General features: G+C 38.9%; 1 protein-coding gene and 1 pseudogene across 3 annotated transcripts in view; both read right to left on the minus strand.

Annotated features, from left to right (window-relative positions):
* Positions 1–8,121: 8,121 nt before the first annotated feature.
* Positions 8,122–12,088, minus strand: LOC115858026 (52 kDa repressor of the inhibitor of the protein kinase-like; annotated as a pseudogene).
* A 5,009-nt stretch (positions 12,089–17,097) lies between these two features.
* ENTPD1 (ectonucleoside triphosphate diphosphohydrolase 1) overlaps positions 17,098–27,087 on the minus strand; it is a 115,340-nt gene continuing 105,350 nt past the window's right edge. For all 3 annotated transcript variants that reach the window (XM_030865175.3, XM_030865172.3, XM_060286588.2), the window contains exons 9-10: positions 25,819–25,956; positions 17,098–23,617 (exon numbers count right to left, since the gene is read on the minus strand). In XM_030865175.3, coding sequence (XP_030721035.2) covers positions 23,411–23,617; positions 25,819–25,956 — 345 coding nt within the window. In that variant the 3' untranslated portion in view covers positions 17,098–23,410. The remainder of the gene's footprint in view (positions 23,618–25,818; positions 25,957–27,087) is intronic.

Below are 27,087 nucleotides of genomic sequence, written 5' to 3' on the forward strand. Positions count from 1 at the left end.
ATAAATATGTTCCCATATCTCTTCCCTTTTGCGTCTCCCTCCCTCCCACCCTCCCTATCCCATCCCTCTAGGTGATCACAAAGCACCGAGCTGATCTCGCTGTGCCATGTGGCTGCTTCCCACTAGCTATCTGTTTTACGTTTGGTAGTGTATGTATGTCCATGCCACTCTCTCACTTTGTCACAGCTTACCCTTCCCCCTCCCCATATCCTCAAGTCCATTCTCTAGTAGGTCTGTGTCTTTATTCCCATCTTACCCCTAGGTTCTTCATGACATTTTTTTTTCTTAGATTCCATATATATGTGTTAGCAGACGGTATTTGTTTTTCTCTTTCTGACTTACTTCACTCTGTATGACAGACTGTAGGTCCATCCACATCACTACAAATAACTCAATTTCGTTTCTTTTTATGGCTGAGTAATATATTCCATTGTATATATGTGCCACATCTTCTTTATCCATTCATCCGATGATGGACACTTAGGTTGCTTCCATCTCCTGGCTATTGTAAGTAGAGCTGCAATGAACATTTTGGTACATGACTCTTTTTGAATTATGGTTTTCTCAGGGTATATGCCCAGTAGTGGGATTGGTGGGTCGTATGGTAGTTCTATTTGTAGTTTTTTAAGGAACCTCCATACTGTTCTCCATAGTGGCTGTACCAGTTCACATTCCCAGCAGCAGTGCAAGAGTGTTCCCTTTTCTCCACACCCTCTCCAGCATTTATTGTTTCTAGATTTTTTGAAGAAAGCCATTCTGACCAGTGTGAGATGATATCTCATTGTAGTTTTGATTTGCATTTCTCTAATGATTAATGATGTTGAGCATTCTTTCATGTATTTGTTGGCAATCTGTATATCTTCTTTGGAGAAATGTCTATTTAGGTCTTCTGCCCATTTTTGGATTGGGTTGTTTGTTCTTTTGATACTGAGCTGCATGAGCTGCTTGTAAGTTTTAAAGATTAATCCTTTGTCAGTTGCTTCATTTGCAAATATTTTCTCCCATTCTGAGGGTTGTCTTTTTGTCTTGTTTATGGTTTCCTTTGCTGTGCAAAAGCTTTGAAGTTTCATTAGGTCCCATTTGTTTATTTTTGTTTTTATTTCCATTTCTCTAGGAGGTCGGTCAAAAAGGACCTTGCTGTTATTTATGTCATAGACTCTTCCGCCTATGTTTTCTTCTAAGAGTTTTATAGTGTCTGGCCTTACATTTAGGTCTTTAATCCATTTTGAGCTTATTTTTGTATATGGTGTTAGGGAGTGTTCTAATCTCATACTTTTACATGTACCTGTCCAGTTTTCCCAGCATCACTTATTGAAGAGGCTGTCCTTTCTCCACTGTACATTCCTGCCTTCTTTATCAAAGATAAGGTGACCATATGTGCGTGGGTTTATCTCTGGGCTTTCTGTCCTGTTCCATTGATCTATATTTCTGTTTTTGTGCCAGTACCATACTGTCTTGATTACTGTAGCTTTGTAGTATAGTCTGAAGTCAGGGAGCCTGATTCCTCCAGCTCTGTTTTTCGTTCTCAAGATTGCTTTGGCTATTTGGGGTCTTTTGTGTTTCCATACAAATTGTGAAATTTTTTTTCTACTTTTGTGAAAAATGCCAGTGGTAGTTTGATAGGGATTGCATTGAATCTGTAGATTGCTTTGGGTAGTATAGTCATTTTCACAATGTTGATTCTTCCAATCCAAGAACATGGTTTATCTCTCCATCTATTTGTCTCTTCTTTAATTTCTTTCATCAGTGTCTTATAATTTTCTGCATACAGGTCTTTTGTATCCTTAGGGAGGTTTATTCCTGGATATTTTATTCTTTTTGTTGCAATGGTAAATGGGAGTGTTTTCTTAATTTCACTTTCAGATTTTTCATCATTAGTGTATAGCAATGCCAGAGATTTCTGTGCATTAATTGTGTATCCTGCTACTTTACCAAATTCATTGATTAGCTCTAGTAGTTTTCAGGTAGCATCTTTAGGATTCTCTATGTATAGTGTCATGTCATCTGCAAACAGTGACAGCTTTACTTCTTCTTTTCCGATTTGGATTCCTTTTATTTCCTTTTCTTCTCTGATTCCTGTGGCTAAAACTTACAAAATTATGTTGAATAAGAGTGGTGAGAGGGGGCCACCTTGTCTTGTTCCTGATCTTAGTGGAAATGCTGTCAGTTTTTCACCATTGAGGACGATGTTGGCTGTGGGTGTGTCATATATGGCCTTTATTATGTTGAGGAAAGTTGCCTCTATGCCTACTTTCTGCAGGGTTTTTATCATAAATAGGTGTTGAATTTTGTCAAAAGCTTTCTCTGCATCTATGGAGATGATCATATGGTTTTTCTCCTTCAATTTGTTAATATGGTGTACCACATTGATTGATTTGAGTATATTGAAGAATCCTTGCATTCCTGGAATAAACCCCACTTAATCATGGTCTATGATCCTTTTAATGTGCTGTTGGATTCTGTCTGCTAGTATTTTGTTGAAGATTTTTGCATCTATGTTCATCAGTTATATTGGCCTGTAGTTTTCTTTCTTTGCAACATCTTTGTTTGGTTTGGGTATCAGGGTGATGGTGGCCTCGTATAATGAGTTTGGGAGTGTTCCTCCCTCTGCTATATTTTGGAAGAGTTTGAGAAGGATAGGTGTTAGCTCTTCTCTAAATGTTTGATAGAATTCGCCTGTGAATCCATCTGGTCCTGGGCTTTTGTAGCTGGATATTTTTTTTTTTGGTGCTGTACACGGGCCTCTCACTGCCATGGCCTTTTCCGCTGCGGAGCACAGGCTCCGGACGCACAGGCTCAGCGGCCATGGCTCACGGGCCCAGCTGCTTTGCGGCATGCAAGATCCTCTCAGACCGGGGCACAAACCCGCATCCCCTGCATCGGCAGGCGGACTACCAACCACTGCGCCACCAGGAAAGCTCTGTTGGAAGATTTTTAATCACAGTTTCAATTTCAGTGCTTGTGATTGATCTGTTCATATTTTCTGTTTCTTCCTTATTCAATCTTGGCAGGTTGTGCATTTCTAAGAATTTGTCCATTTCTTCCAGGTTGTCCATTTTATTGGCATAGAGTTGCTTGTAGTAAGCTCTCATGATCTTTTGTATTTCTGCAGTGTCAGTTGTTACTTCTCCTTTTTTATTTCTAATTCTATTGATTTGAATCTTCTCCCTTTTTTTCTTGATGAGTCTGGCTAATGGTTTATCAATTTGTTTATCTTCTCAAAGAACCAGCTTTTAGTTTTATTGATCTTTGCTATCGTTTCCTTTAATTCTTTTTTATTTATTTCTGTTCTGATCTTTATGATTTCTTTCTTTCTGCTAACTTTGGGGTTTTTTTGTTCTTCTTTCTCTAATTGCTTTAGGTTCAAGGTTAGGTTGTTTATTCGAGATGTTTCTTGTTTCTTAAGGTAGGATTGTATTGCTATAAACTCCCCTCTTAGAATTGCTTTTGCTGCATCCCATAGGTTTTGGGTCATCGTGTTTTCATTGTCATTTGTTTCTAGGTATTTTTTGATTTCCTCTTTGATTTCTTCAGTGATCACTTCATTATTAAGTAGTGTATTGTTTAGCCTCCATGTGTTTGTATTTTTTACAGATCTTTTCCTGTAATTGATATGTAGTCTCATAGCGTTGTGGTTGGAAAAGATACTTCATACAATTTCAATTTTCTTAAATTTACCAAGGCTTGATTTGTGACCCGAGATATGATCTATCCTGGAGAATGTTCCATGAGCACTTGAGAAAAATGTGTAGTCTGTTGTTTTTGGATGGAATGTCCTATAAATATCAATTAAGTCCATCTTGTTTAATGTATCATTTAAAGCTTGTGTTTCCTTATTTATTTTCATTTTGGATGATCTGTCCATTGGTGAAAGTGGGGTGTTAAAGTCCCCTACTATGATTGTGTTACTGTCAATTTCCCCTTTTATGGCTGTTAGTATTTGCCTTATGTATTGAGGTGCTCCTATGTTGGGTGCATAAATATTTACAATTGTTATATCTTCTTCTTGGATCGATCCCTTGATCATTATGTAGTGTGCTTCTTTGTCTCTTCTAATAGTCTTTATTTTAAAGTCTATTTTGTCTGATATGAGAATTGCTACTCCAGCTTTCTTTTGATTTCCATTTGCATGGAATATCTTTTTCCATCCCCTCACTTTCAGTCTGTATGTGTCCCTAGGTCTGAAGTGGGTCTCTTGTAGACAGCATATATATGGGTCTTGTTTTTGTATCCATTCAGCCAGTCTGTATCTTTTTTTTTTTTGCGGTACGTGGGCCTCCCACCAATGCGGCCTCTCCCGTTGCGGAGCACAGGCTCTGGACGCGCAGGCCCAGTGGCCATGGCTCACAGGCCTATCCGCTCCACAGCATGTGGGATCCTCCTGGACCGGGGCACGAACCCGCGTCCCCTGTACTGGCAGGCGGACCCCTAACCACTGTGCCACCAGGGAAGCCCCAGTCTGTCTTTTGGTGGGAGCATTTAATCCATTTACATTTAAGGTAATTACTGATATGTATGTTCCTATTCCCATTTTCTTAATTGTTTTGGGTTTGTTATTGTAGGTCTTTTCCTTCTCTTGTGTTTCTTGCCTAGAGAAGTTTCTTTAGCATTTGTTGTAAAGCTGGTTTGGTGGTGCTGAATTTTGTTACCTTTTCCTTGTCTGTAAAGGTTTTAATTTCTCCATCAAATCTGAATGAGATCCTTGCTGGGTAGAGTATTCTTTGTTGTAGGTTTTTCTCCTTCATCACTTTAAATATGTCCTGCAATCCCTTCTGGTTTGCGGAGTTTCTGCTGAAAGATCAGCTGTTAACCTTATGGGGATTCCCTTGTGTGTTATTTTTCCCTTGCTGCTTTTAATATGTTTTCTTTGTATTTAATTTTTGACAGTTTGATTAATATGTGTCTTGGCGTATTTCTCCTTGGATTTATCCTGTATGGGACTCTCTGTGCTTCCTGGACTTGATTAACTATTTCCTTTCCCATATTAGGGAAGTTTTCAACTATAATCTCTTCAAATATTTTCTCAGTCCCTTTCTTTTTCTCTTCTTCTTCTGGGACCCCTATAATTCGAATGTTGGTGCGTTTAATGTTGTCCCAGAAGTGTCTGAGACTGTCCTCAGTTCATTTCATTTCATTCTTTTTTCTTTATTCTGCTCTGTGGTAGTTATTTCCACTATTTTATCTTCCAGGTCACTTATCCGTTCTTCTGTCTCAGTTATTCTGCTATTGATCCCTTCTAGAGTATTTTTAATTTCATTTATTATGTTGTTCATCATTGCTTGTTTCCTCTTTAGTTCTTCTAGGTCCTTGTTAAATGTTTCTTGCATTTTCTCTATTCTATTTCCAAGATTTTGGATCATCTTTACTGTCATTATTCTGAATTCTTTTTCAGGTAGACTGCCTATTTCCTCTTCATTTGTTAGGTCTGGTGGGTTTTTACCCTGCCCCTTCATCTGCTGTGTTTTTCTATCTTCTCATTTTGCTTATCTTACTGTGTTTGGGGTCTCCTTTTTGCAGGCTGCAGGTTCGTAGTTCCTGTTGTTTTTGGTGTCTGCCCCCAGTGGCTGAGTTTGGTTCAGTGGGTTGTGTAGGCTTCCTGGTGGAGGGGACTAGTGCCTGTGTTCTGCTGGATGAGGCTGGATCTTGTCTTTCTGGTGGGCAGGTCCACGTCTGGTGGTGTGTTTTGGGGTGTCTGTGGCCTTATGATTTTAGGCAGCCTCTCTGCTAATGGGTGGGGTTGTGTTCCTGTCTTGCTAGTTGTTTGGCATAGGGTGTCCAGCACTGTAGCTTGCTGGTCGTTGAGTGAAGCTGGGTCTTGGTATTGAGATGGAGATCTCTGGGAGATTTTTGCCGTTTGATATTACGTGGAGCTGGAAGGTTTCTTGTGGACCAGTGTCCTGAAGTTGGCTCTCCCACGTCAGAGGCACAGCACTCACTCCTGGCTGCAGCACCAAGAGCCTTTCATCCACACGGCTTAAAAATCACAACTTCCTGAAGAAGGCCATCAGAAAAGCAGGGTATCGTTGTCAATAATCTTCACTGTCTTCACTCAATAACCATTTTATGGATGCACCAAGGAAATGGAGTCATACTGCAATCCCTCAAAGACTGCTAGTGTTGGCGGGTCTCCTGCAGAGGCTGAGGGTGGCTGTGGCTCAACGTGAGGACAAGAACACTCTGAGATGTATCATTATGACTACACCTAATTGTTATGAACTATATAGGCCCAAATAACGAACAGGCTAAATAGAGGTAGGATTTGAGCTCTAATCGTAGACATAGTTCAGAGGGGGAAAAATATCAACCCTAAATATATTCAAGTTTAAAGAGCATTATGTGTTTTGGGGGGAAGAAGAGGAAAGCAGTATCAGTCCAGCGGATATCTCAAACTAGTGGGCCAAATCTCACTTGCCAAAGTGTTTTGATTCAGTTTTTTTTTTTTTTAAGTTTCTGTCATTTAAAGGTCAGGAGACTTAACATAAAAGTCTATATTTCTTGAAAAATCAGACTTAGAAAAACCAGATCTGTACATGGCAGTCATCCAAGGCAATAGTCAGTTGTAAGTGATTTGCAGCTCTCTTCGCTATGAACAGAAAGCCTCTCTGGTTGTCCAGTCCTCCCATTTACCATCACCCCCCTCTGGCCCCTTCAGCACTGAGGCTTAGTGTAAATTACCTTTTCATTTTATCGTTTCTTTATTTGGGGCATGTTTTACTTAGATGTGTCATCCTGCCTGGCGTCTGAATTTGCAACTCCAGCTATATAGGGTAAGAGGGAAGAAGGACCTTAATTTATATTACTGTTTCCAGACAGTGCTGTGAAGGACTGTTTTGTCAAGAGGTGCGGTTACCTTCCGTGATGTCAGCCTCAGAAGATGAATCTGCCTCAGATATCCCTAGAGTCCTTTAAGCTGCAGTTTTGTCATCTGAACCACCTGGATGATCATAATATTCCCTCTCCTGCCTGCCACCTGGGATTATGTGAAATGTGACCGTGAAATATGAAAGTGCTTTGTTAAATGTAAAACCATTAAACAAATTAGTTGCAATAACTCTAAAGCAGCAATTTTCTTATCTGGAGGTACAGATTTACTTTTACCTGCCAGTGACCTCTCTTCCCAAAGTGGGGGAGGGGGAGGGGAAATATATGGCCACAGACAAGAGATACTGTGATTGGGGTCGATTTAGAAAAGAACAAAAAAATGTACAATTGCCTTTTAAATTATAGAATATTTTGACATGAGGGGTTTTTGAGGGGGGAGGGGGAGAGGGATAGGGATGATGGTAGTAAAAGAGAGAAGATAGAGAGAGGTGAGAAATGACCTTTGCTAAACCCTGCTGCTTAACATACTTTGATCGCATCAGATTTGAAGTATTATAGTCATCTAAATTTGGAGACAGATGGTCTGCTTTTGTTTTTTGAAATAAAAATTCATTTTCCCATGGATTTCTAAAGTTTTTAGAAATGTATTTCAGAGATGTTCTCTGTTTATTTGATCCAAATGGAAAACTCTTTTATTAAGCTCTCTGCCTTATTTCTTTACTTTGAGACACTTTCCTCATATAAGAGCAGTTCCTGGTAGTTACACTTTGGACCCACTCTCTTTCCAAGTAAAATTCTGTTCTTTGCTATATTTGCGTCCTAGTGGGATTATATATGTTGTGACAGAATAACCACACTGAGTTCCATACTCATATCCAAAACAGCTGGGATCTTCAATTCCATACAGCTGTGTCTCCCTCTTACTCTACTTATTTGCCCATTTTTCAGAGCTTTTCTGGCACAAAACCAGAGGGTCTGCCATGAGAAGGGCAGGTGTAGCCCTGTATGGGGATGAGGGGGATGAAGTCCGTGAATCCTGAAAATTGGGAACAGAGTGCTGTCATACATGATTCTTGCCAAACACTGGGTGAGTTTAAGCTGGGACCTCACTCTCTAATGTAAATATTCAAAATTGATTTACATTTTTAAGCAGTGTTCTATAAACGTACATTCTAGAGGTTAAAATACTGTTTTCTGTTCCGAACTGTACTCATGCTTCAAGGGGTAACCTTTAGTTCGCCTTTGAAATTTACAGTTATCTTGTGTGAGTCTCTGATGAGTTTTTCAGCTTTGATTTTATTTTCTAAATGTATATATTAATGACAGAAGAGTATAAACATTATCAATCTTTTTATTTTGAGATTCATTAATTACCTGAGTTTCTTAGAGTTTTTATCTTTTAATAGTATAGTCACCAAAACTAATACTGATGTTAACCTTAATAACCAAATAAAGTCCCAATGTCTTTGGCAGCTCGGCACCGAAACAGTATTATGAAAGTTTCATTTAAGATCCAGAGATCGGTAAATCGTACACTGCCTCTACGTTCTGTCATACTTGGTAAACACCCAGAAAACTTCACGTGTATCACAGGTTCAGCACCCCAAATTCCCTTAACTGACTGCAGGACCATAACATCTAAGACTGTTCAATATTAAAAATCCTAAAGTCTAACCTTCTCCTCTCCTTCTTCTTCTCTTCTCCTTCTTCATCTCTCCCTCTCCCTTATTTTTCTATATTTAATCCCTCACCTCATGAAGACCCTGTCTCTTGACTACCATTTTATCATCGGTAGTCTCTGTCAATAGATTAACTTTCTTCCTTGTCTAGCCACATTACTTGGTTTATTATTTATTCACACTAGTATCTAAACTTTCCTTGCCTTTTGTCTTGCTTCCACTTTTTCCCAGCATACTCTCCACCCTAGTTCAGTTTAGCCATTTGCTTTTTCAACTGATATATATATATAAATGTAACTAAATTCTAGTAGTGAAAATCACATAGCCAGATTATTGTGGTGATGATTTGTCATGGTCTATAATGTAGCTAGCCATTTTTTCCTTTTCCTACTCACAGCTACTGTTCTTTTATCGTTCCTTAAACTTTCTACCCCACTTTTTTTTTTTACGCGGGCCTCTCACTGTTGTGGCCTCTCCCGTTGCGGAGCACAGGCTCCTTACGCGCAGGCTCAGCGGCCATGGCACGCGGGCCCAGCTGCTTCGCGGCACGTGGGATCTTCCCGGACCGGGGCACGAACCCACGTCCCCTGCATCGGCAGGCAGACTCTCAACCACTGCGCCACCAGGGAAGCCCTACCCCACTTGTTTTTAAAAACAAAATTCACATTTTGTTTAGGTTGATAAAAGCTATACAAAATTGATTTTCTTCACCAAAAATTACAGCAATATTTTCTGTATTATTCCTAGATAAACTACAAAACACTTATATTTGTAGGTTTTCTAGGTTTTGCTTATAAATCAAGATGAGGCAGTAGATCATGGAAAAAGACAGAAAAAAACAGACAAATCAGTTGTCAGTATCCATGGCCTCTGATCCTGTCTTGACCATGAAACAGAAGTGTTCAACATATACCTGCCAAAAAGCTTATGAAGATGTAGGCTCAATAAAGGAATATAAACAACAACCAGATGTGGAACAACAATGGCAGGCTCTTCCATTCAAACTTTAACTATAACTTGTTACTTTAAGTTCATTTGATAAAGACAGAATCTACACTGAAATCCTTGTTTGGCAAGCTCACGTTTCTCTTACAGTCTGATAATTTTCTTAAGAGTCCTTTACAGATTTTTAACAGCATACTTAAAACTCCTACTATTCAAAGGTCAGTCATGAGCTTCACTGTAATGTTTATAAAATGTATTCCTTCCACCCATACCTCCTCAAAATTTATTTCTTCAAAGAACTGATAACTCAATACCTGACAATTGGATCCACAGTGATAAATGTTAATGTCTAAAATGACTTAACTAATACAATTCCAAAGTGCCATTAGCAGAGATCACACAGAGTGTAACATGGTACTTTCAGTGCTATCTTCTGGAAGAACAGTTAGGTCTCCAAAGCATGGGACTTCAAACAGGCCATTTAAACAGGCAGATTATCAATGACTAATGTACTCAATGGGAGGCCTACAGGTCAAGATATTCAGTGATTAAGTGGCCTACGTACACCTTACAACTTTTCTGTAAGGTATTTTTAGATTGCTTACAGATTTCTTCAAATATCAAATATAAGAGAGAGGGTATTTTAAAAGTCTCTTAGGTATTTTCAATGGTTTCTGAATTATCTATAGGAAGCTCTGACTTACTTCTATAGAGTTTGATATATGTATCCACCATTAAATCCAAATCGTGTTTTATATCCAAATTTATGTTCAGCAAAGCCAAGTTACTTTACCTTTGGTCTGTCAAAGTGTTCCTCAGGTATGCTTTGAGATGCTTTTGCCCATTTTCATAGCGTTCATTCAGGAACGCTATGAGATGCTTTTGCCCATTTCATAGCGTTCATCACAGGAAGAATACGTAGGACCCTGAGCAATGCGTAAACATTAGGAGAATCTTGATGTCTGCCAGAGGAAGAGCTTCATAAATAGTGGATGGAAGTTCTATAATTTTCCATGTTTCCACTTGATTCTCCAACAATGCAGCTCAGCAGAGAGTGTGTCAGGATTAGGTAAATCACTTCTGTACATGTCAGCATGATGCTCCTCTGATGTATTGAATTTGAGCTGTCCCATGACAGAGGGTACCAGATATAAGCATTTAAGAGCTTTGAGGTGCTGTTCTGAGAATATATCTTTCAGTTCCTGAATAATGTGTTCCACTGTTGGAACACTTAAGAGTTTCTTTATAGTAACTCTCAGAGGTTAGCTGAGATTCCAGGTTACTGTGCTGAGCTCTGTGAAATTTCCCTGGGAGTTTCATCTGAATATCAAGTTTGGTTGCCAAATTTGTGGCTTCCTCAAACCAAAATTCATGATAAACTTCGATATTTTCCATCACTTCATTTAGTGAATGCAGCACTGCAGTCAAACTACTGGCTGCAAAGAAGACATCAGAAGTTTGCCCCTGAAGATTTTTCCCAAAGGCTGTTGTAAAAGATAGAACATTTTTAAGAACAACAATGGTAACGATGAAATCAAAATCTGTTACCGCACTACAGAGTACAAATGCTCGGCCAGCTATACAGTTATTCCATCTAACATTTGTGACACTCTTTATACCATCTAAACATACAACAAGTGCTTGTAGGAGGTCCACTAAGATTTCAAAAGCATCATGCCTGCCTGTCCACTGGAGAATGGCAAATTTCCTTCAGTTCTTTGCCCCTTTCTTAATTGTTCTGAAAAAGGACAGAAATTACATTGTCAAGCTCTAAAAGCAGTTGTGGTGATAGATGGAAAAAAGAACAAACTTCCTCAATTGTTCCTAATGCGACAGATACTCCCATAACAGGCAGTGATTTTGCCAACCACATATTTAAGGCACAGGAAGAGCAGAGTGTGTAGATACCTTGGGGATATTTCTCTAAAAGTCTAGAAGCAACAACTTGCATTTTGGAAGAAAATCCACTGGACACAATGTAAGCCTGGCCACGACAGTACTCTATGTTGAATCCCCACTTCTCAGTTAATCATAGTGTGAAATTTCATAGCCAAAATTTCTGCATCAGTTTCATAAGGCAGGAAGCCCACAGATTCCTCTCTCAGGTTGTGAGCTTCGTCAACAAACCTCACCAACACAGGCAGGTACTCTTTCCCTGTTATGTCCACCACATCGTCAGTGAGGATGGAAAAGAAGTGAGAGTCTCCCACTTCTCTGAGGGTTTCTTCCCGAATGCAGCTCTCACAGATCTCTAGCATCTGTTTCTGCTATGTTTTTGAACAATGTGTTAACTGCTGTTGTCTCAAAGCGCTTTCTCAGAACCTCTTCGCCAGAATTGATCCGGTACTCAGGCAGTGCTTGAAAGTTATCAGGAGTAAAGAGACCTTCTGGGATTTCATCAGCTTCATGTCCATCCAGAGGTATGTTCCGTTTTCCCATAAGAATCAAAATTTCAAATAAAGATTTTTAAGTATTGTTTTCCTTCTCTTCAAGGGTTAAAACTTGGCACTTAAACTCGGCACTTTCACTTCCGTGGCCCGGGTTCAATCTCTGGTTGGGGAACTAAGATCCCATGAGCCGCAGCCCAGCCAAAAATAAAATTTTTTTAAATTTTTAAATAAAAAATAGGGCTTCCCTGGTGGCGCAGTGGTTGAGAGTCCACCTGCCGATGCAAGGGACACGGGTTCGTGCCCTGGTCCGGGAAGATCCCACATGCCGCGGAGCGGCTGGGCCCGTGTGCCATGGCCGCTGAGCCTGCGTGTCCGGAGCCTGTGCTCCGCAACGGGAGAGGCCACAACAGTGAGAGGCCCGCCTACCGCAAAAAAAAAAAAATTAATAATAATAATAATAAAAAATAAAAATGGGATCTCAAACAGTACATATTACCCTTCAATGAATACGGTTCCTTAATAGTATATTATAGACATTCCATCAGGTCAATAAAGACTGAACTCATTCCTGGTAAAAGTTATATAATGGTCCAAAACTATACATTAGTTTATTCTACCATCCTTCTATTGATAATCAAATCTTCTCTAAAAATTTTGTCACCACAAATATGGGGTGCCTATATCTTTTGAAATTTAGTGTTTTTGTTCTTTGGATATATACTCTGGAATGGAATTGCTGGATCATATGGTAGTTCTATTTTTAGTTTTTTGAGGAACCTCTATACTGTTTTCCACAGTGGCTGTACCAATTTACATTCCGAGCAATGTACTAGGGTTCCCTTTTCTTCACATTCTCACCAACACTTGTTATCTGTGGTCTTTTTGATGATGACCATCTGACAGGTGTGAGGTGATATCTCATTGTGGTTTTGATTTGCATTTCTCTGTTGATTACTGATGTTGAGCATCTTTTCATGTGCCTGTTGGCCATCTGTGTATCTTCTTTGGAAAAATGCCTATTCAGGTGTTCTGCCCATTTTTAAAATCAGGTTGTTTGTTTTTTTGATACTGAGTTGTATGAGCTGTTTATATATATTGGATATTAACCCCTTATCAGTCATATCATTTGCAAATATTTTCTCCCATTCATTTGGGTTTTTTTAAGACAATATTACGGTTTTTTGTTGTTTAGTTTGGGGGTTTTTTGTTCTTGTTTTTTAATTAAACTTTCCTTTTCTTGTTGCTGGAAAGCAAGGTTCTGACTTTGTGGTCAATTATAATATCTCATCCTGTGTTTTTAATAGTTATCTTTTTGTCATTCCAAATGCTATCTATTCCTCTTTTAAACTCTGTATCAAGTTGGTGTATTTTTATGTTTATGTAGTTCCCTATATGTAGTTCTGTAGTTCCCTATGAAATTATGCAGTTCCCTATAAAACTAAAAATGGATTTAACATCTGACCCAGCAGTTGCAGTCTTGAGCATCTATCCTAGAAAAATGAAAACTTGTGTTTACACAAAAAACTGATATGAATGCTCATAGTGGCTTTATTTATAATAGTCAAAAATTGGAAACAGCCCAAATGTATTTATATTAAATATTTTCTATTATAATCTATTCATAGATCTTAGGAATAATTATATAAAAATCAATATATGTTTTTATTATATTTTGTGACATGAAGTCAGTTCAGTAATCCAGCATGTCATCAGCCATATTTTTAAGATTATTTCCTTAACCCATATCATATAAATTGTGGTAAAAGTGATCTGGTTATGAAATAGTCCTTTAAATGAAAAGATGTTGTGAAATGTGTTGTTCACCAACTTTCAGAAAAAAAACTATTCTGTTTAATACCAACACACTTTTGTTTGGAAATTTACAAGTTGATAGCTGCAAGAGAGAATTTTGTGCTCATTAGCAGATACAAAGAAGGAAAGTTAAAATGTGGCACATCCCTCCCAATTTAGGGGACATCACAACAAAATTGTGTTCTGCTGACTTGAATAACGGGAGACTTTGCTAGTAACTTAGCATTTATCCTTCACTTACTGTTAGAATACTAAGGACTTATAGCATATTTTCCCCCACAGGCCTGGGAAAAAGTCAAGACTTCTTAATGATCAGCACCCTCAAGTGATGTATAATCATTCTCAATGGTGAAAACTGAAAACATTTCCACTAAGATCAGGAATAAGACAAGGTTGCCCACTCTCACCACTATTATTCAACATAGTTTTGGAAGTTTTAGCCACAGCAATCAGAGAAGAAAAAGATATAAAGGGAATCCAAATTGGAAAAGAAGAAGTAAAACTGTCACTGTTTGCAGATGACATGATACTATACATAGAGAATCCTAAAGATTCTACCAGAAAAGTACTAGAGCTAATCAATAAATTTGGTAAAGTAGCAGGATACAAAATTAATGCACAGAAATCTCTTGCATTCCTATACACTAATGATGAAAAATCTGAAAGAGAAATAAAGGAAACATTCCCATTTACCACTGCAACAAAAAGAATAAAATACCTAGGAATAAACCTACCTAAGGAGACAAAAGACCTGTATGCAGAAAACCAGAATACACTGATGAAAGAAATTAAAGATGATACAAACAGATGGAGAGATATACCATGTTCTTGGATTGGAAGAATCAATATATTGAAAATGACTATACTACCCAAAGCAATCTACAGATTCAGTGCAATCCCTATCAAACTACCAATTCCATTTTTCACAGAACTAGAAAAAAATTTTCACAATTTGTATGGAAACACAAAAGACCCCAAACAGCCAAAGCAATTTTGAGAAAGAAAAATGGAGCTGGAGGAATCAGACTCCCTGACCTCAGACTATACTACAAAGCTACAGTAATCAAGACAGTATGGTACTGGCACAAAAACAGAAATATAGATCAGTGGAACAGGATAGAAAAGCCAGAGATAAACCCACGCACATATGGTCACCTTTTCTTTGATAAAGGAGGCAAGAATATACAATGGAGAAAAGACAGTCTCTTCAGTAAGTGGTGCTTGGAAAACTGGACAGCTACATGCAAAAGAATGAAATTAGAACACTTCCTAACACCATACACAAAAATAAACTGAAAATGGATTAAAGACCTAAATGTAAGGCCAGACACTATAAAACTCTTAGAGGAAAACATAGGCAGAACACTCTATGACATAAATCACAGCAAGATCCTTTTTGACCCACCTCCTACAGAAATGGAAATAAAAACAAAAATAAACAAATGGGACCTAATGAAACTTAAAAGCTTTTGCACAGCAAAGGAAAACATAAGATGAAAAGACAGCCGTCAGAATGGGAGAAAATATTTGCAAACGAAGCAACTGACAGAGGATTAATCTCCAAAATATACAAGCAGCTCATGCAGCTCAATATCAAAAAAACAAACAACCCAATTCAAAAATGAGCAGAAGACCTAAATAGACATTTCTCCAAAGAAAACAGATTGCCAACAAACACATGAAAGGATGCTCAACATCACTAATCATTAGAGAAATGCAAATCAAAACTACAATGAGGTATCACCTCACACCAGTCAGAATGGCCATCATCAAAAAATCTACAAACAATAAATGCTGGAGAGGGTATGGAGAAAAGGGAACCCTTCTGCACTGTTGGTGGGAATGTAAATTGCTACAGCCACTATGGAGAACAGTATGGAGGTTCCTTAAAAAGCTAAAAATAGAACTACCATACGACCCAGCAATCCCACTATTGGGCATATACCCTGAGAAAACCATAATTCAAAAAGAGTCATGTACCACAATGTTCATTGCAGCACTGTTTACAATAGCCAGGACATGGAAGCAACCTAATGTCCATTGACAGATGAATGGATAATGAAGATGTGGCACATATATTCAATGGAATATTAGCCGTAAAAAGAAACGAAATTATTTGTAGTGAGGTGGATGGACCTATAGTCTGCCAAACAGAGCGAAGTAAGTCACAAAGAGAAAAACTAATACTGTATGCTAACACATATATATGGAATCTAAAAAAAAAAAAAAAAAAGATGAACCTAGGGGCAGGTTGGGAATAAAGACGCAGATGTAGAGAATGGACTTGAGGACACGGGGAGGGGAAAGGGTAAGCTGGGACGAAGTGAGAGAGTGGCATTGACATATATACACTACCAAATGTAAAAAGATAGCTAGTGGGAAGCAGCTGCATAGCACAGGGAGAACAGCTCGGTGCTTTGTGGCCAATTAGAGGGGTGGGATAGGGAGGGTGGGAGGGAGACACAAAAGCAAGGGGATATGGGGATATATGTATACATATAGCTGATTCACTTTGTTATGCAGCAGAAACTAACACAGCATTGTAAAGTAATGATACTCCAATAAAGTTGTTTAAAAAAAAAATGGCTCAAAGATAGTCTGCTTAGGTGGAAAAAACCTAAAGGAAAATTTTAGATAGATTAAAAGAGACCTTGTTTTGAAGGGGGAGAAAAGCCAGATGACAGCAAAGAGAATTCTTCCTGCCCTCTTCCTTTTAGCTTACCCAGCACTGGCAGGCCTAAGTAACACAGCATATTAACAATTTGGATAAGAAGGGACTGTAGCAGGGAGAAAAACAGGGATCTTTATAGAAACTATTGAATATTTACATTAAAAACGTGCTAGACTTATCCCACGAAGGTATATTTCAGTCGTACTAAAAGAGAGGTTTTAGGTTTAAACATACATGAAAAGCAAAAATTACAATTTAAAATAGGTGATTCATTAGCCTTCTTCAGCTTCTCAGTGTCAAAGGAATATTTTAGAAGAGACTATCTATAAGTAACGTAATCCATTGATTTGCTGCTATACCAGAATGATTCTGCTATTCTCTTTAACTTCATAATCTAAAAAATAAATAGGCAAGTGTAGCTGTGGTCCTGATTCTTCCTGCAGCTTGAAGAGGGGCCTATAAAATATGTCCCACCTTCTTTCATGCAAGATGCATCCTTCTGTTAAGGACCTTAACCCTCTATGTACTTTACCATGTTGCACCATGCAATGATTCTGCCCACTTTCACCATTTGACTGTTGGTAAAAAAGTATATTTTACTCTTTTCCACGAAGTTTGAATCCTGTTTTATCTCTGATTATAATTAACACTTGTTTCTGCAAGATTAGCAAAATGATGACAATTGACGAATTCTGTAATGGGCACATGGATGTGTATTGCATTATTCTACTTTGTGTTTGAAAATTCTCATAATAAAAAGTTAAAAATAACTTGTTTCTATTTAGACCTCTCTGTCCAGATGATAATCGAAGAATATATCCTTCAAATGGATTTAACTGCAGGAGACAGAGCAGATTCACACCATATTCTTCACAGGGACTTCCATCTTCATGCGTATTCCTAAAAGGTGGTTCGGTTGACTAATGTAAGGTAAAAATCCAAGAGGTACAGAATAGCACAGAAAGTCATATTTTTAAGCTACTGATTATAAATATGTATGCCTGTATACTGATGAGCTTTAGAGAGAGCGTTATGATTTACCATCAGAGAAAAGTTCAATTGGTATTGAGTCGTTCACTTTACAAACAGCCCACCATTTACCTATCTTTGCCCCTTTTTCATTGTTACTTGGCCAAAAATCATTTCATAATAGAAAATTTAAGTTGTATGTCAAAAGGCAACTTGTGTTATTACAAAATGAGCCATCTACATTTTTTAACATATTTAAGAGTATTTATAAATATAAGGAAACTAACAGTGTGGAGCATATATAATTGTTGCTTTTTCAAAATCAGAAATCTAATTTATTGAGGCTGTACTTTTAGTTACATATGCTAATGAATTGCATTTCTGGTTGTAAACTTTGTAAAAAATAATTTCCTTATGATTCATTTTTTTTCATTTTACAAATAATTCTTGTGTGCATATGGCAAGAGATTGTAGCTTCTACCCAGCTGGCTAGACTACAAAATCACAGTATTTAAAACCCATCAGAACTCTTTCATCCTTGGTAGAGTGACAGCAAAGGAAAAAGCTATCAGAGACAAAAATAATAAGAAACCAGCAGAAATTTTAAAGAACCTTTAAAGGTTGCATGTAGGCGTGCATTATGGATCGCCTTCCAGCTCTTTCCCACAGGGTTCTACCAAGAGCACACAGGCAGTAACTGAAGGCTAGGGGCAGGGTGAAGAGCTGGGAGAAATCCCTCTGAGGCACACCAGTTCTTCACTTGAGTGCCAGGCAGTGGCTCCCCAAAGGCAGAGCGCAGCACAAACAGAAAACTCCTGAGGCACAGAAAACTGACAAAGGAAGAAACACTTGGGGGTTGTTGTGTAGCAGAGGGAGTAAGCTTTGTAAGTGGCAGTCGAGCTGGCCCACTGTGGAACAGGCTGCCAAATGAAGCATGGCAGTCAGGCAGTAGATGGCCACTTATCTGAGAGCCATTAGAAGGAACTCCATGGAATGGGAAAGTAATCTAGATCTTTGATACCCAAAGTTTGGTCCCCATACAGTTGTAGTGGCATTACCTGGCAGCTTGTTAGAAATGTAGAACACCTCAGCCTCACCCCAGACCTACTGAATCATTTTTTATTAATTAAAATTAAGTAATTTTTACTTCAACAAGACCCCTGGGTAAGTCATATACACATTAACTTTTGATAAACATCACCTTTTAAGGTACATTCTAATCCTTAAAATTCTACTTTCATAATATGTACAATCAATTCCCATGCAGTGAGCTCTGTTGAAACTAAATGCATGGTCCAGAAGGGAAAGTTCAATGTGGGTAAAATCAAAGAGGGCTTCACTGGGGAGTCAGGAGTTGAGCTGGTCCTTACAAGCTGGAGGAAGAGGATGGTCATGTCAAGAGATAACATAAATAAGGATACTGATGCAGAAACAGTGGTATGGACCAGCCCATCTGGCAATGGAAAGAGCGATTAACTAGGACTGTTACCTTAGTTCCTGCTAAAATACCCCTGAGCCCAACTTTTCAAAAAGAGATAGGTCACATATCTTGTCCCCAAGAAGCTTAACCCAAATACTGAATAGAATGGTCTGAATGCTCTAATGGAGGCCCAGGTAAAGGGCTGTGATAGCACGGGGAAGAAGCAGTTTATTCTGACTTAGAGATTTGGAGAAGACTTCACTGAAGAAGGGTCATTTGAGCTGAGCCTTAAACGCAGAGTGGGGCAAAGGTGCTCCAAGTTGAGCAAATAACCTGAACAGCTCTGGGTAAAGAATCAGTCTACCTTGGCTAGAGTGTAAGGAACATCAGAGGGTAAAGTGGGATGTAAGCCTGGGAGAGCTTATAGGCATGGATCAAAGGGCCTGAATGTCTGTTGGAGAGTATGACCTTATTTCATAGGCAATAGAAAGTCACCAACAGTTTTAGTTGAGGAGCAATGTGATTAAGCCCACTTTTTATAAAGATTAATCTGGAAGTAATAGTTTGGAGACAAGCTTACTGTTCCTGATATCAGGTCTCTACTGGGGTGATAACAAGAAGATTGTAAAGGGGAATCAAAATGAAAAATGCTGCAAAGGCAGAATGGGCAGGTCTTGGCCAGGACAGGCCCCTGTCACTTCAACATTGATAAAGTTGATTCTGATCTTGGTTACTAGAGGCAGTGGTGGCATTAATCATGATAAAATGCAGGAGGAGGAGCAGGTTTAGGAGGAAGGGTAGAGTTCAGTTTAAGTCATCCTAAATACATACTGTTCCCTATCTGGCTCACATGACTTTCCTCCCCTCTCTTCTTAGAACTTCATTATAAGAAATGATGTTGTTTCTTAGGTGACTGTATCTCACTTCTCATTGACTAATCCATGTTCTCTGCTATTCATCATGCAAAAGGGATATAAAAATAAAAAGTCAACTCAGATGCTGATGACAGTGGTGCCATCATTATATCATCGATTTAAATTTAGAAATTAAATTACTTAAACTAGAGAAATGCAAAAAGTACAACAATGCTTTTACCACATGCACAGTCCTTAAATGCCACTTTTGAAAGAGAAGGCTTTTGGAGACATTCCTTTCCCTTTTATTAAAAAATCCATTATACCTGTGATAAAACCAATTATGTTCAGTTGTATTAGGTTCTTGTGCAAATAAAAACTTGGGTAGTTAACTATACACTGTCCTAAACATATAAGGAAAATAAATAGATGGTCTCTTAGGAAATCTATCATTTTAGAACGTGAGACTAATTTAGGAGCTGCCAGAGCACCCTGATTAAGGCTGTGAAAAAAAGTTGTAATTGATGATGTCACAGAAGAAATGACATTTTTTAAGAACATTCTTTGGCAAGATAAGTAGATTTTAATTTGAAGAAAACGTACTTTATGTTTCAGTTAATGAGACGCTGTGGTAGATTGAATCGTTGTGCCCAATGTTTCACGAATTTTCTGTGTTAGAATTAGTTATTCATGTCCTTTGCCACATGACTCCGCCATTCCTCCCAGTGTTTCTCCAGCTCCCTAATGTTGGGCTTAGTCATATGACTTATTTTGGTCAGTAGAATGTGGATGGAAGTGACAGGGGCCTGTCCTGGCCAAGGCCTGAAGAGGCATCCTGTATTTTCTCTCCCTTTCTTGTGCCCATACCACTCATCATGGGAACATGGCTCAGGAAGCCACCAGACAAGGAGAGTGGGAGATATATGGAGCAGGCCTGAACCAGACCTAGCACCGCAAGTAGATATACTAGCTGACTTGCAGACCCATGAACATGAAAAATCAATGTTTATTGTGGTAAGCCACTGAAATTTTGAGGTTGTTATAAGAAATTTTAAAAAATTATAAAACTAGCACAAACTGAAAGAAATACCTGGCTAGCATAGGCTAACTATGAGCAACTTGTTCTAACAAGATAGCAACTATTAGACTCTGAATCAGAGAGGAATGAGACCAATTTCAGTGAAATTCAGCTCATCTTTCAAACTGACAATAAATGAGAATATGTTTTAATAGTAACGTTACTATTATATGGTAAACTTTGCTCTGTGAGCTATTAAAAGACTAATCTTTATTTTAATATTCAAGTTTACATTTTGACCATAGAATATAAGCATCCAATTATCTTGTATTATCTTTGAATCCAGATTAAATTTCCCAAAGGTCTTTCATCAGGCATCTTGGCCTGAATAATAGGCATCTGTGTCTTCACAAAAAAGGCAACAAAACCTGAGGAGTAATGTGAAATTCTGAGCTGAGATGTTAAAAGCTTGTTAAGAATAATGTTAAACTTCATATATAATAAATAATAGCAAGAATGTTATAGCATCTATAGCTGTTTAAAGAAAATTCCCCCCCTCAAGAGAAAGACAAAGTGTTATTGCCTGTGTCTTTTTAGCTGTGAATGTACTTTTAGACGTGTGCTATTCAATATGGTAGCCACTAGCCACACGTGGCTATTGAGTACTTGAAATGGAGTCCTGGTTAGGATGTACTGTAAGTGTAATATACACAACAGATTTCAAAGACTTAATATTAAAAAATATATCATTAGTAACATATATTAATTACATCTTGAAATGGGTTCTAGGTACCTTCACCATAAGCATCTTTGCCATTGACATCTCTGCCACAAGCACTTCTGCAACAAACATTTTCGTCGAATAACTAATTGGCTGTAAGGCAAATTCCCTGTGAAAGATAAAATAACTGGTTGACAGTTTTTGGTTTGACAGTTTGGTTTCAACTGGTTGAAATATGTTAGCATTTCTTCCAGTTGGCGACATTATTGATGGCTTTATCGAGCTGGCATATGACAGTGATTTGCCCCAAAAGTTGGTTTCTTATTTTGAAACACACTACAGTGGAGGAGAAAGAGACCAAGGTCCTGGAAGGTGCAGAGGTGAACCCACATTTCCCACACAACTTTGGAACCATCTGTCAATGGACACGTGACAATATGCCAAGAACAAACAACAACCGTGTAGAAGCTTTCAAAACACAACACAAAGCTCAGTTACAAAGATGCCTCTAAGTATTTGGAAACTTACATCGCTCTTTACGAAGGAAGAAATTTTAGCAAAAAAGAAAAAGTACGATGCAGAACGAGGAGACAAATCAATGAGCAAAAAAGAAAAGTATAAAATGCTATGAATGAAAGACTTGGAAGACAAGTGCTTAGATACAACCCACAAAATAAAATCAGTTATGTGCACAGTATTGCCATGAATCAACACACACTTTAAATGTACTCAAATATTTTATATTTCACAATAAGTCTTGAATTTTGTTATTCGTTTCATTATGTCCTTTTAATTATCCCTCTTTGATTTTCCATTATTTTATCTTTTATGGCAAAATTGCTTTAGAGCCAATTATTTGCAGTGAAATGTTTGTGGCAAAAATGTCTATGGCAAAGATGCTTAAAGCAAAAGTACCTAGAACCGGCAGCAAAACTTGCAGATGTGGTTCCTTGCACATTTTGTTGTGTAAATACCATGACAACAAAAAAGGCATGCCACTCTTCACTAATGCAACTCTTTCACTAAATTAAACCCTGGGACAGTAAGATATGGCATGGCTTTAAAACTCAGTGAGCATCTTTGTGGTGCAACCGGTTAGCATGCTTGGCTAAATGGAAATGGTTGATGGTTCAAGCCTACCACAGGATGGTCTTATCCCCAGCCAATAATTTCTTAGTGATGAAAATATTCTGGAATTAGATATTGGTGACAGTTGCACAACATTGCGAATGTACTAAATGCCACTAAATAGTATATGTCATAATGGTGAATTTTAGGTTATATGCGTTTTACTGCAATAAAAACAAAACCCCAATAGATGTGTTGGAGGATGCACTTTCCTGACCTTGTGTTGTAACTGTATTTTTCTTCCAGACGTGTGTACACCTACCAGATAATATGCCCTGATATTTGAATGCCTATGTATATGTACAGCAGCTTTTTAAATAATCTCTGGTCTGGGTGTCCCACTCTGGCATTTTGGCATCACCCAGGAATATGTGACTTACCCACATCCCTCTTTTGTCTTGGATTAACTATTGGATTAACTGCACATCCCATAAATTCCTTTGTAGGACTCTTTCGCCGTAGCACATACTTGCCTAGACTAGAAAATTCTCCCATGCAAAGGGCAGGCTGGGCATGGGATATGTGTCTGTCTTCTCCAAAGGCATTGGATGGCTTTCTTAATAAATGGGAAACAGGAGAGAGAAAGGGTCTGTAAGACCACAACTGAATCAGTTCCCAAGATTCTTCTTTTAGCCAGGGCAACTTCCCAGCACAGGACTCAGGACTCTCAGTTCTTCTGGATAAAGTCAATATTGTTCTTTTATAAAGCAACTATCATGAAAGGAGGCAGGTCTTCAAGAGCTACACAAGCACAGAGTACAAAAGAGAAAGGGGGGGAGTTTGGAGAGACTCACAAAAGAGACAATGTCTGCCAGGAAGTTCTTGAGGCAGTGGGTGGTAAATACCTCCCATGGAAAGGCTTCAGCAAAAGCCAAGGAAGCTTCATGCTGGTCAACACTGGCCTTGTACACCACTGTGGAGGAAAGTGCTCCCTGGGCAAGTTTTCTTCTCACTCCAGCCAGCAGATTTCAGCTGTTCCTGCTATACCATGTCTTTCCAGAAATACGAAGGCTTGTGAAAGATAAATATGCCTATTACGACCACTATGACCAGGATCAGGGAGAAGAGGACCATGAGGAAGACATATGTGGAGTGGGAGAGAGGTGTGGACAATGGCTCTTCAGATGGGATCATGTTGGTCAGGTTCAGCATGTAGCCCAAAGTCCACCCGACGCTGGTGCTCCGGACCTGCAAACAGTGGGGAAAGTCTGTTGTTTCTGGTCCGAGGATTAAATGAGCTTTCATGCAACCCTATCCATAACACTGAGCAACCAGGAAGTGAGAGCACCATGTTCAGTTCTCTAAATGGATTACTTTTATATTCTGAATTGGGAAGGCGGCTGTGGGGAAAATGGAGCAGGAGCAACTGATTAAGAAGGAGAGTGTGGGGCCTCACTACTAAATTCCCCCAATTCAGAAGAGTGTGGGGCCTCACTACTAAATTCCCCAAATTCAGAGAGGAATTTGGGGAATGACGGCTCAGTTCTCCTGCCTAGAAGAACTTAATTTAAATTAGGCCTTTGGAAATTTGCATTCTTCTTTTGCTGTTTGTGTGAATGTGGGTGGCTGGGGTGGGGAAGGGGGGGTGGATGACGGGAAGCGGGCAAAGGGTGAGAGAATAATGACTGTCCCTGGCCTTGTGTATCAATGTCAGGCCCAGGAATCTCATCCATATGAAACCAGGACTTCTTTTATGATTCAACTAAGGAAAAATTGGGGAATAATCCCAGCAAGTCAGTCTTACTTGACGAAAGATGAAAGACTGCATATGCATGAGAAAGGATTATTCTTAAATAAAAAAACATTTTCCAACCCTGCCATCTTCCTAGGAATATTTTCAAGTCACCTCAAAATGTATTGAAATACAGGTAGTCTATGAATAACAAAGAATTGTGGAAATGTTTCTATTACATGAGTTGTATGTGGTCATGGTAGGAAAATCATGAAGTACAGATAATACTAAAAAAGAAAATAAAAACCACCTCAACTTCATCATTCAGAAGTTGCTGCTATTATCATTTTGTGACATATCCTACCAGTCCTCTCTGTGCATGTTTTTCACATAAAAAATGAAATTAAATTGTATGTAGAATTATTCACTTAACAATTCCTTGTAAACATCATCCCATGTCTCTTAAGGGATTTCTGCAACATCATCACTGACATGAACTGCCTTATATGTTCATTTTTACTCACTTTGTTCAATTATTTATAAATCCTAGAAATGGAGCAACTGGACAAAATGATGTACATGTTTTAAGGCTCCTAGCTCATGTTGCCAAAACAGTCTTCCCAATGGTTATGCCAGTTTACATTCCAACCAATACCATGTGGAATGCTCCTCTCCCCTAAACCTTTACCAGTACTGGGAATTAATAATTTGTAAAAAGGCCCATGTCCCTTTATGGGGAATGGAACCATATCTGACTGCCTGTGTCAAGGAAGCCTCCAGAGTTAGAGGAGTTATCACTTAAGGTTTAGAAATAATGGATCATAGATTGGAATTCAAAGAATATAAATCACTAGGTAAATTTGACATAGACATATCTCTCAAACGGACAAACTGTGATGGAACGGAAGGAAGACTGGGATGTTAAAACAAGGAAAAAATTTTAATTAGCAAAGTCAATATTGATAAGAGTGTGATGAAACTAGTATCTTTAAGGCTACTACAGCCCTCTGCTGCCTCAATGCTTTGTTTTGCTTGAAGTCACCATATTTAATAAAGGGGTAAATTGTTTTTGCCATTAGTGGATATGGGTTTAAAAGGTAGAGAAACACTGCTCTTGATATTTTTCATCAAGCATGAGTGTGCCCGTGAGTCTCGCTGCCGATGTAAATGTTGCTGTATGCCTGGAGGTAATGCTATGGTAATGCAAAGCTATGGGCTTGCGTCTTTAAGGCTCACGCTAAGCCTGGCTTCTAAGCAAAGGCCCCCATTCACAGCCACTCATCTCATTCTTCACAGCGAGCTTTCAGATTGGTGAGTCTTGAAGCTACAACCAACAAGGCCTTAACCCCTTGTGACAAACCATGATCATCCCTCTGGATTCACGAAGGGGCCTTTAGGATGGATGCTGAAGTCAGCACGCAGAATCACTGTGGCTGTTGAAACACTGTTACATTACTTTACTATCTCATTTTTTGTTTTATAAGGGGTTAGTCACTGTTCTGTGAGCAGAAAGGCGAGGCTGAGAATGCAAGTAGCCCTCCTTAGACAGGATATCCACAACTGGCTGGTCAACATTATCAGGAGATGCCATCTTGGGTTAGAGGTGAAGTGGTAGGACAGGACATCAGGCCAAAATTAAATCAGGTTGACTCCTACCTCTTTTAAGCCCAAAGCTGCTTCAGTCACTACCACCCAACCTCCCCACAACCTAACAAACCTTGCCCATGAAGTGAATATCCTTCCAGGACTCAGCTGTAAAATGATAGCCATTCAGAAGAAGAGCGAGGATGTAGGTGCCAGAAAAGCAGTATTCACTCAGGTACTTCTCCTTCACTTCACCAAAGTACATCTGCAGCTGGAAGTGAAGTGAAGAAAACATCATACTTGGACAACAACAGGCACTTCTCCATAGCCCTCATGTTCGCTATTAGAGCTGATCAAGAGAGGAAAAAGCCCCAGCTCACATGGGCCTGAGAGTTGGCCCCTGCAGAGAGCTTTGGGAGTGGTGCTGCACTCCTTCAGTGGGTGCAGGGGTTCACAGTTTAGGGTCTGTTAAGCAATCTTTTCCTCCACAGGGTTCTATGAGACACTGATAAGTGTTCTAGGAAAAAAGTAGTTTCTGTGGTCTGATAGGTTCAACAACACTGAATTTTACTATAGTTTGCCATCCCTTGTGAAACTTGAGTTTCACAATCACATTAGCATATTAAAAACTGTGAAAAATCTTGCATGAAAGAAATCTATTAATCTTTGTTTAACCAGAGTTTTCTGTATGCTCTTGACCAAAGTCTTTGGTTTAGAGCCTCTATAAGCATCTTGAAGAAACAGTTTCATAACAAGCCTTGCCCCTCAGTTAGGTCTCTGGACTAGCAGCAGCAGCATCCCCTGAGAACTTGTTAATCCTCACCCCTGATCTGCCAGTGCAGAATATGCTGTTTAATATGACCCCCATATGATCACATACGTAGTAACATTTGACAAACACTGCTCTGGAACCCAGTTTAGGAAGCATTTTGTTCAAGAACCCGAGATGCTCGTCTTTCTCCACAGATCACCACTAGCTGCAAAAAGCCTCCCCTGTTTTGTAAAGTGCTGAGGCATATTTGAGCTGCTCTTTCCAAAAGCCCTGAATACCCTTCCTTCATGTTCTAACTCAGACAAAATACTTAGAGAAAATTTCAGGTGTCCAGGCTCTTGCACAACCTTCCTTCCTCTGTTGTCAGTGCCCACGAGAACAGCCTTCATTTTTAATTAATTGCATATCTTCAGAATGAAAGCACTGGTCACTTTTGCAATCTCTCTTAAAATCACTCATTTTAAGTCACTTTTGTCAACTTAAAACAGCTGCTGTTTTGAGCCACTCCTAGGTGATCTGTTTTTCTAAATCAGAGTAGACTCCATATCCTTCTCTCACGTCCCTGGAAACTTTCATCAGGTAGCACTGGATCTTGAATGACTCAGTGCCTCAGACAAGAAAAATTTTGGG

This window comes from Globicephala melas, chromosome 16, assembly GCF_963455315.2.
Source record: "Globicephala melas chromosome 16, mGloMel1.2, whole genome shotgun sequence".
Lineage (NCBI taxonomy): Eukaryota > Metazoa > Chordata > Mammalia > Artiodactyla > Delphinidae > Globicephala > Globicephala melas.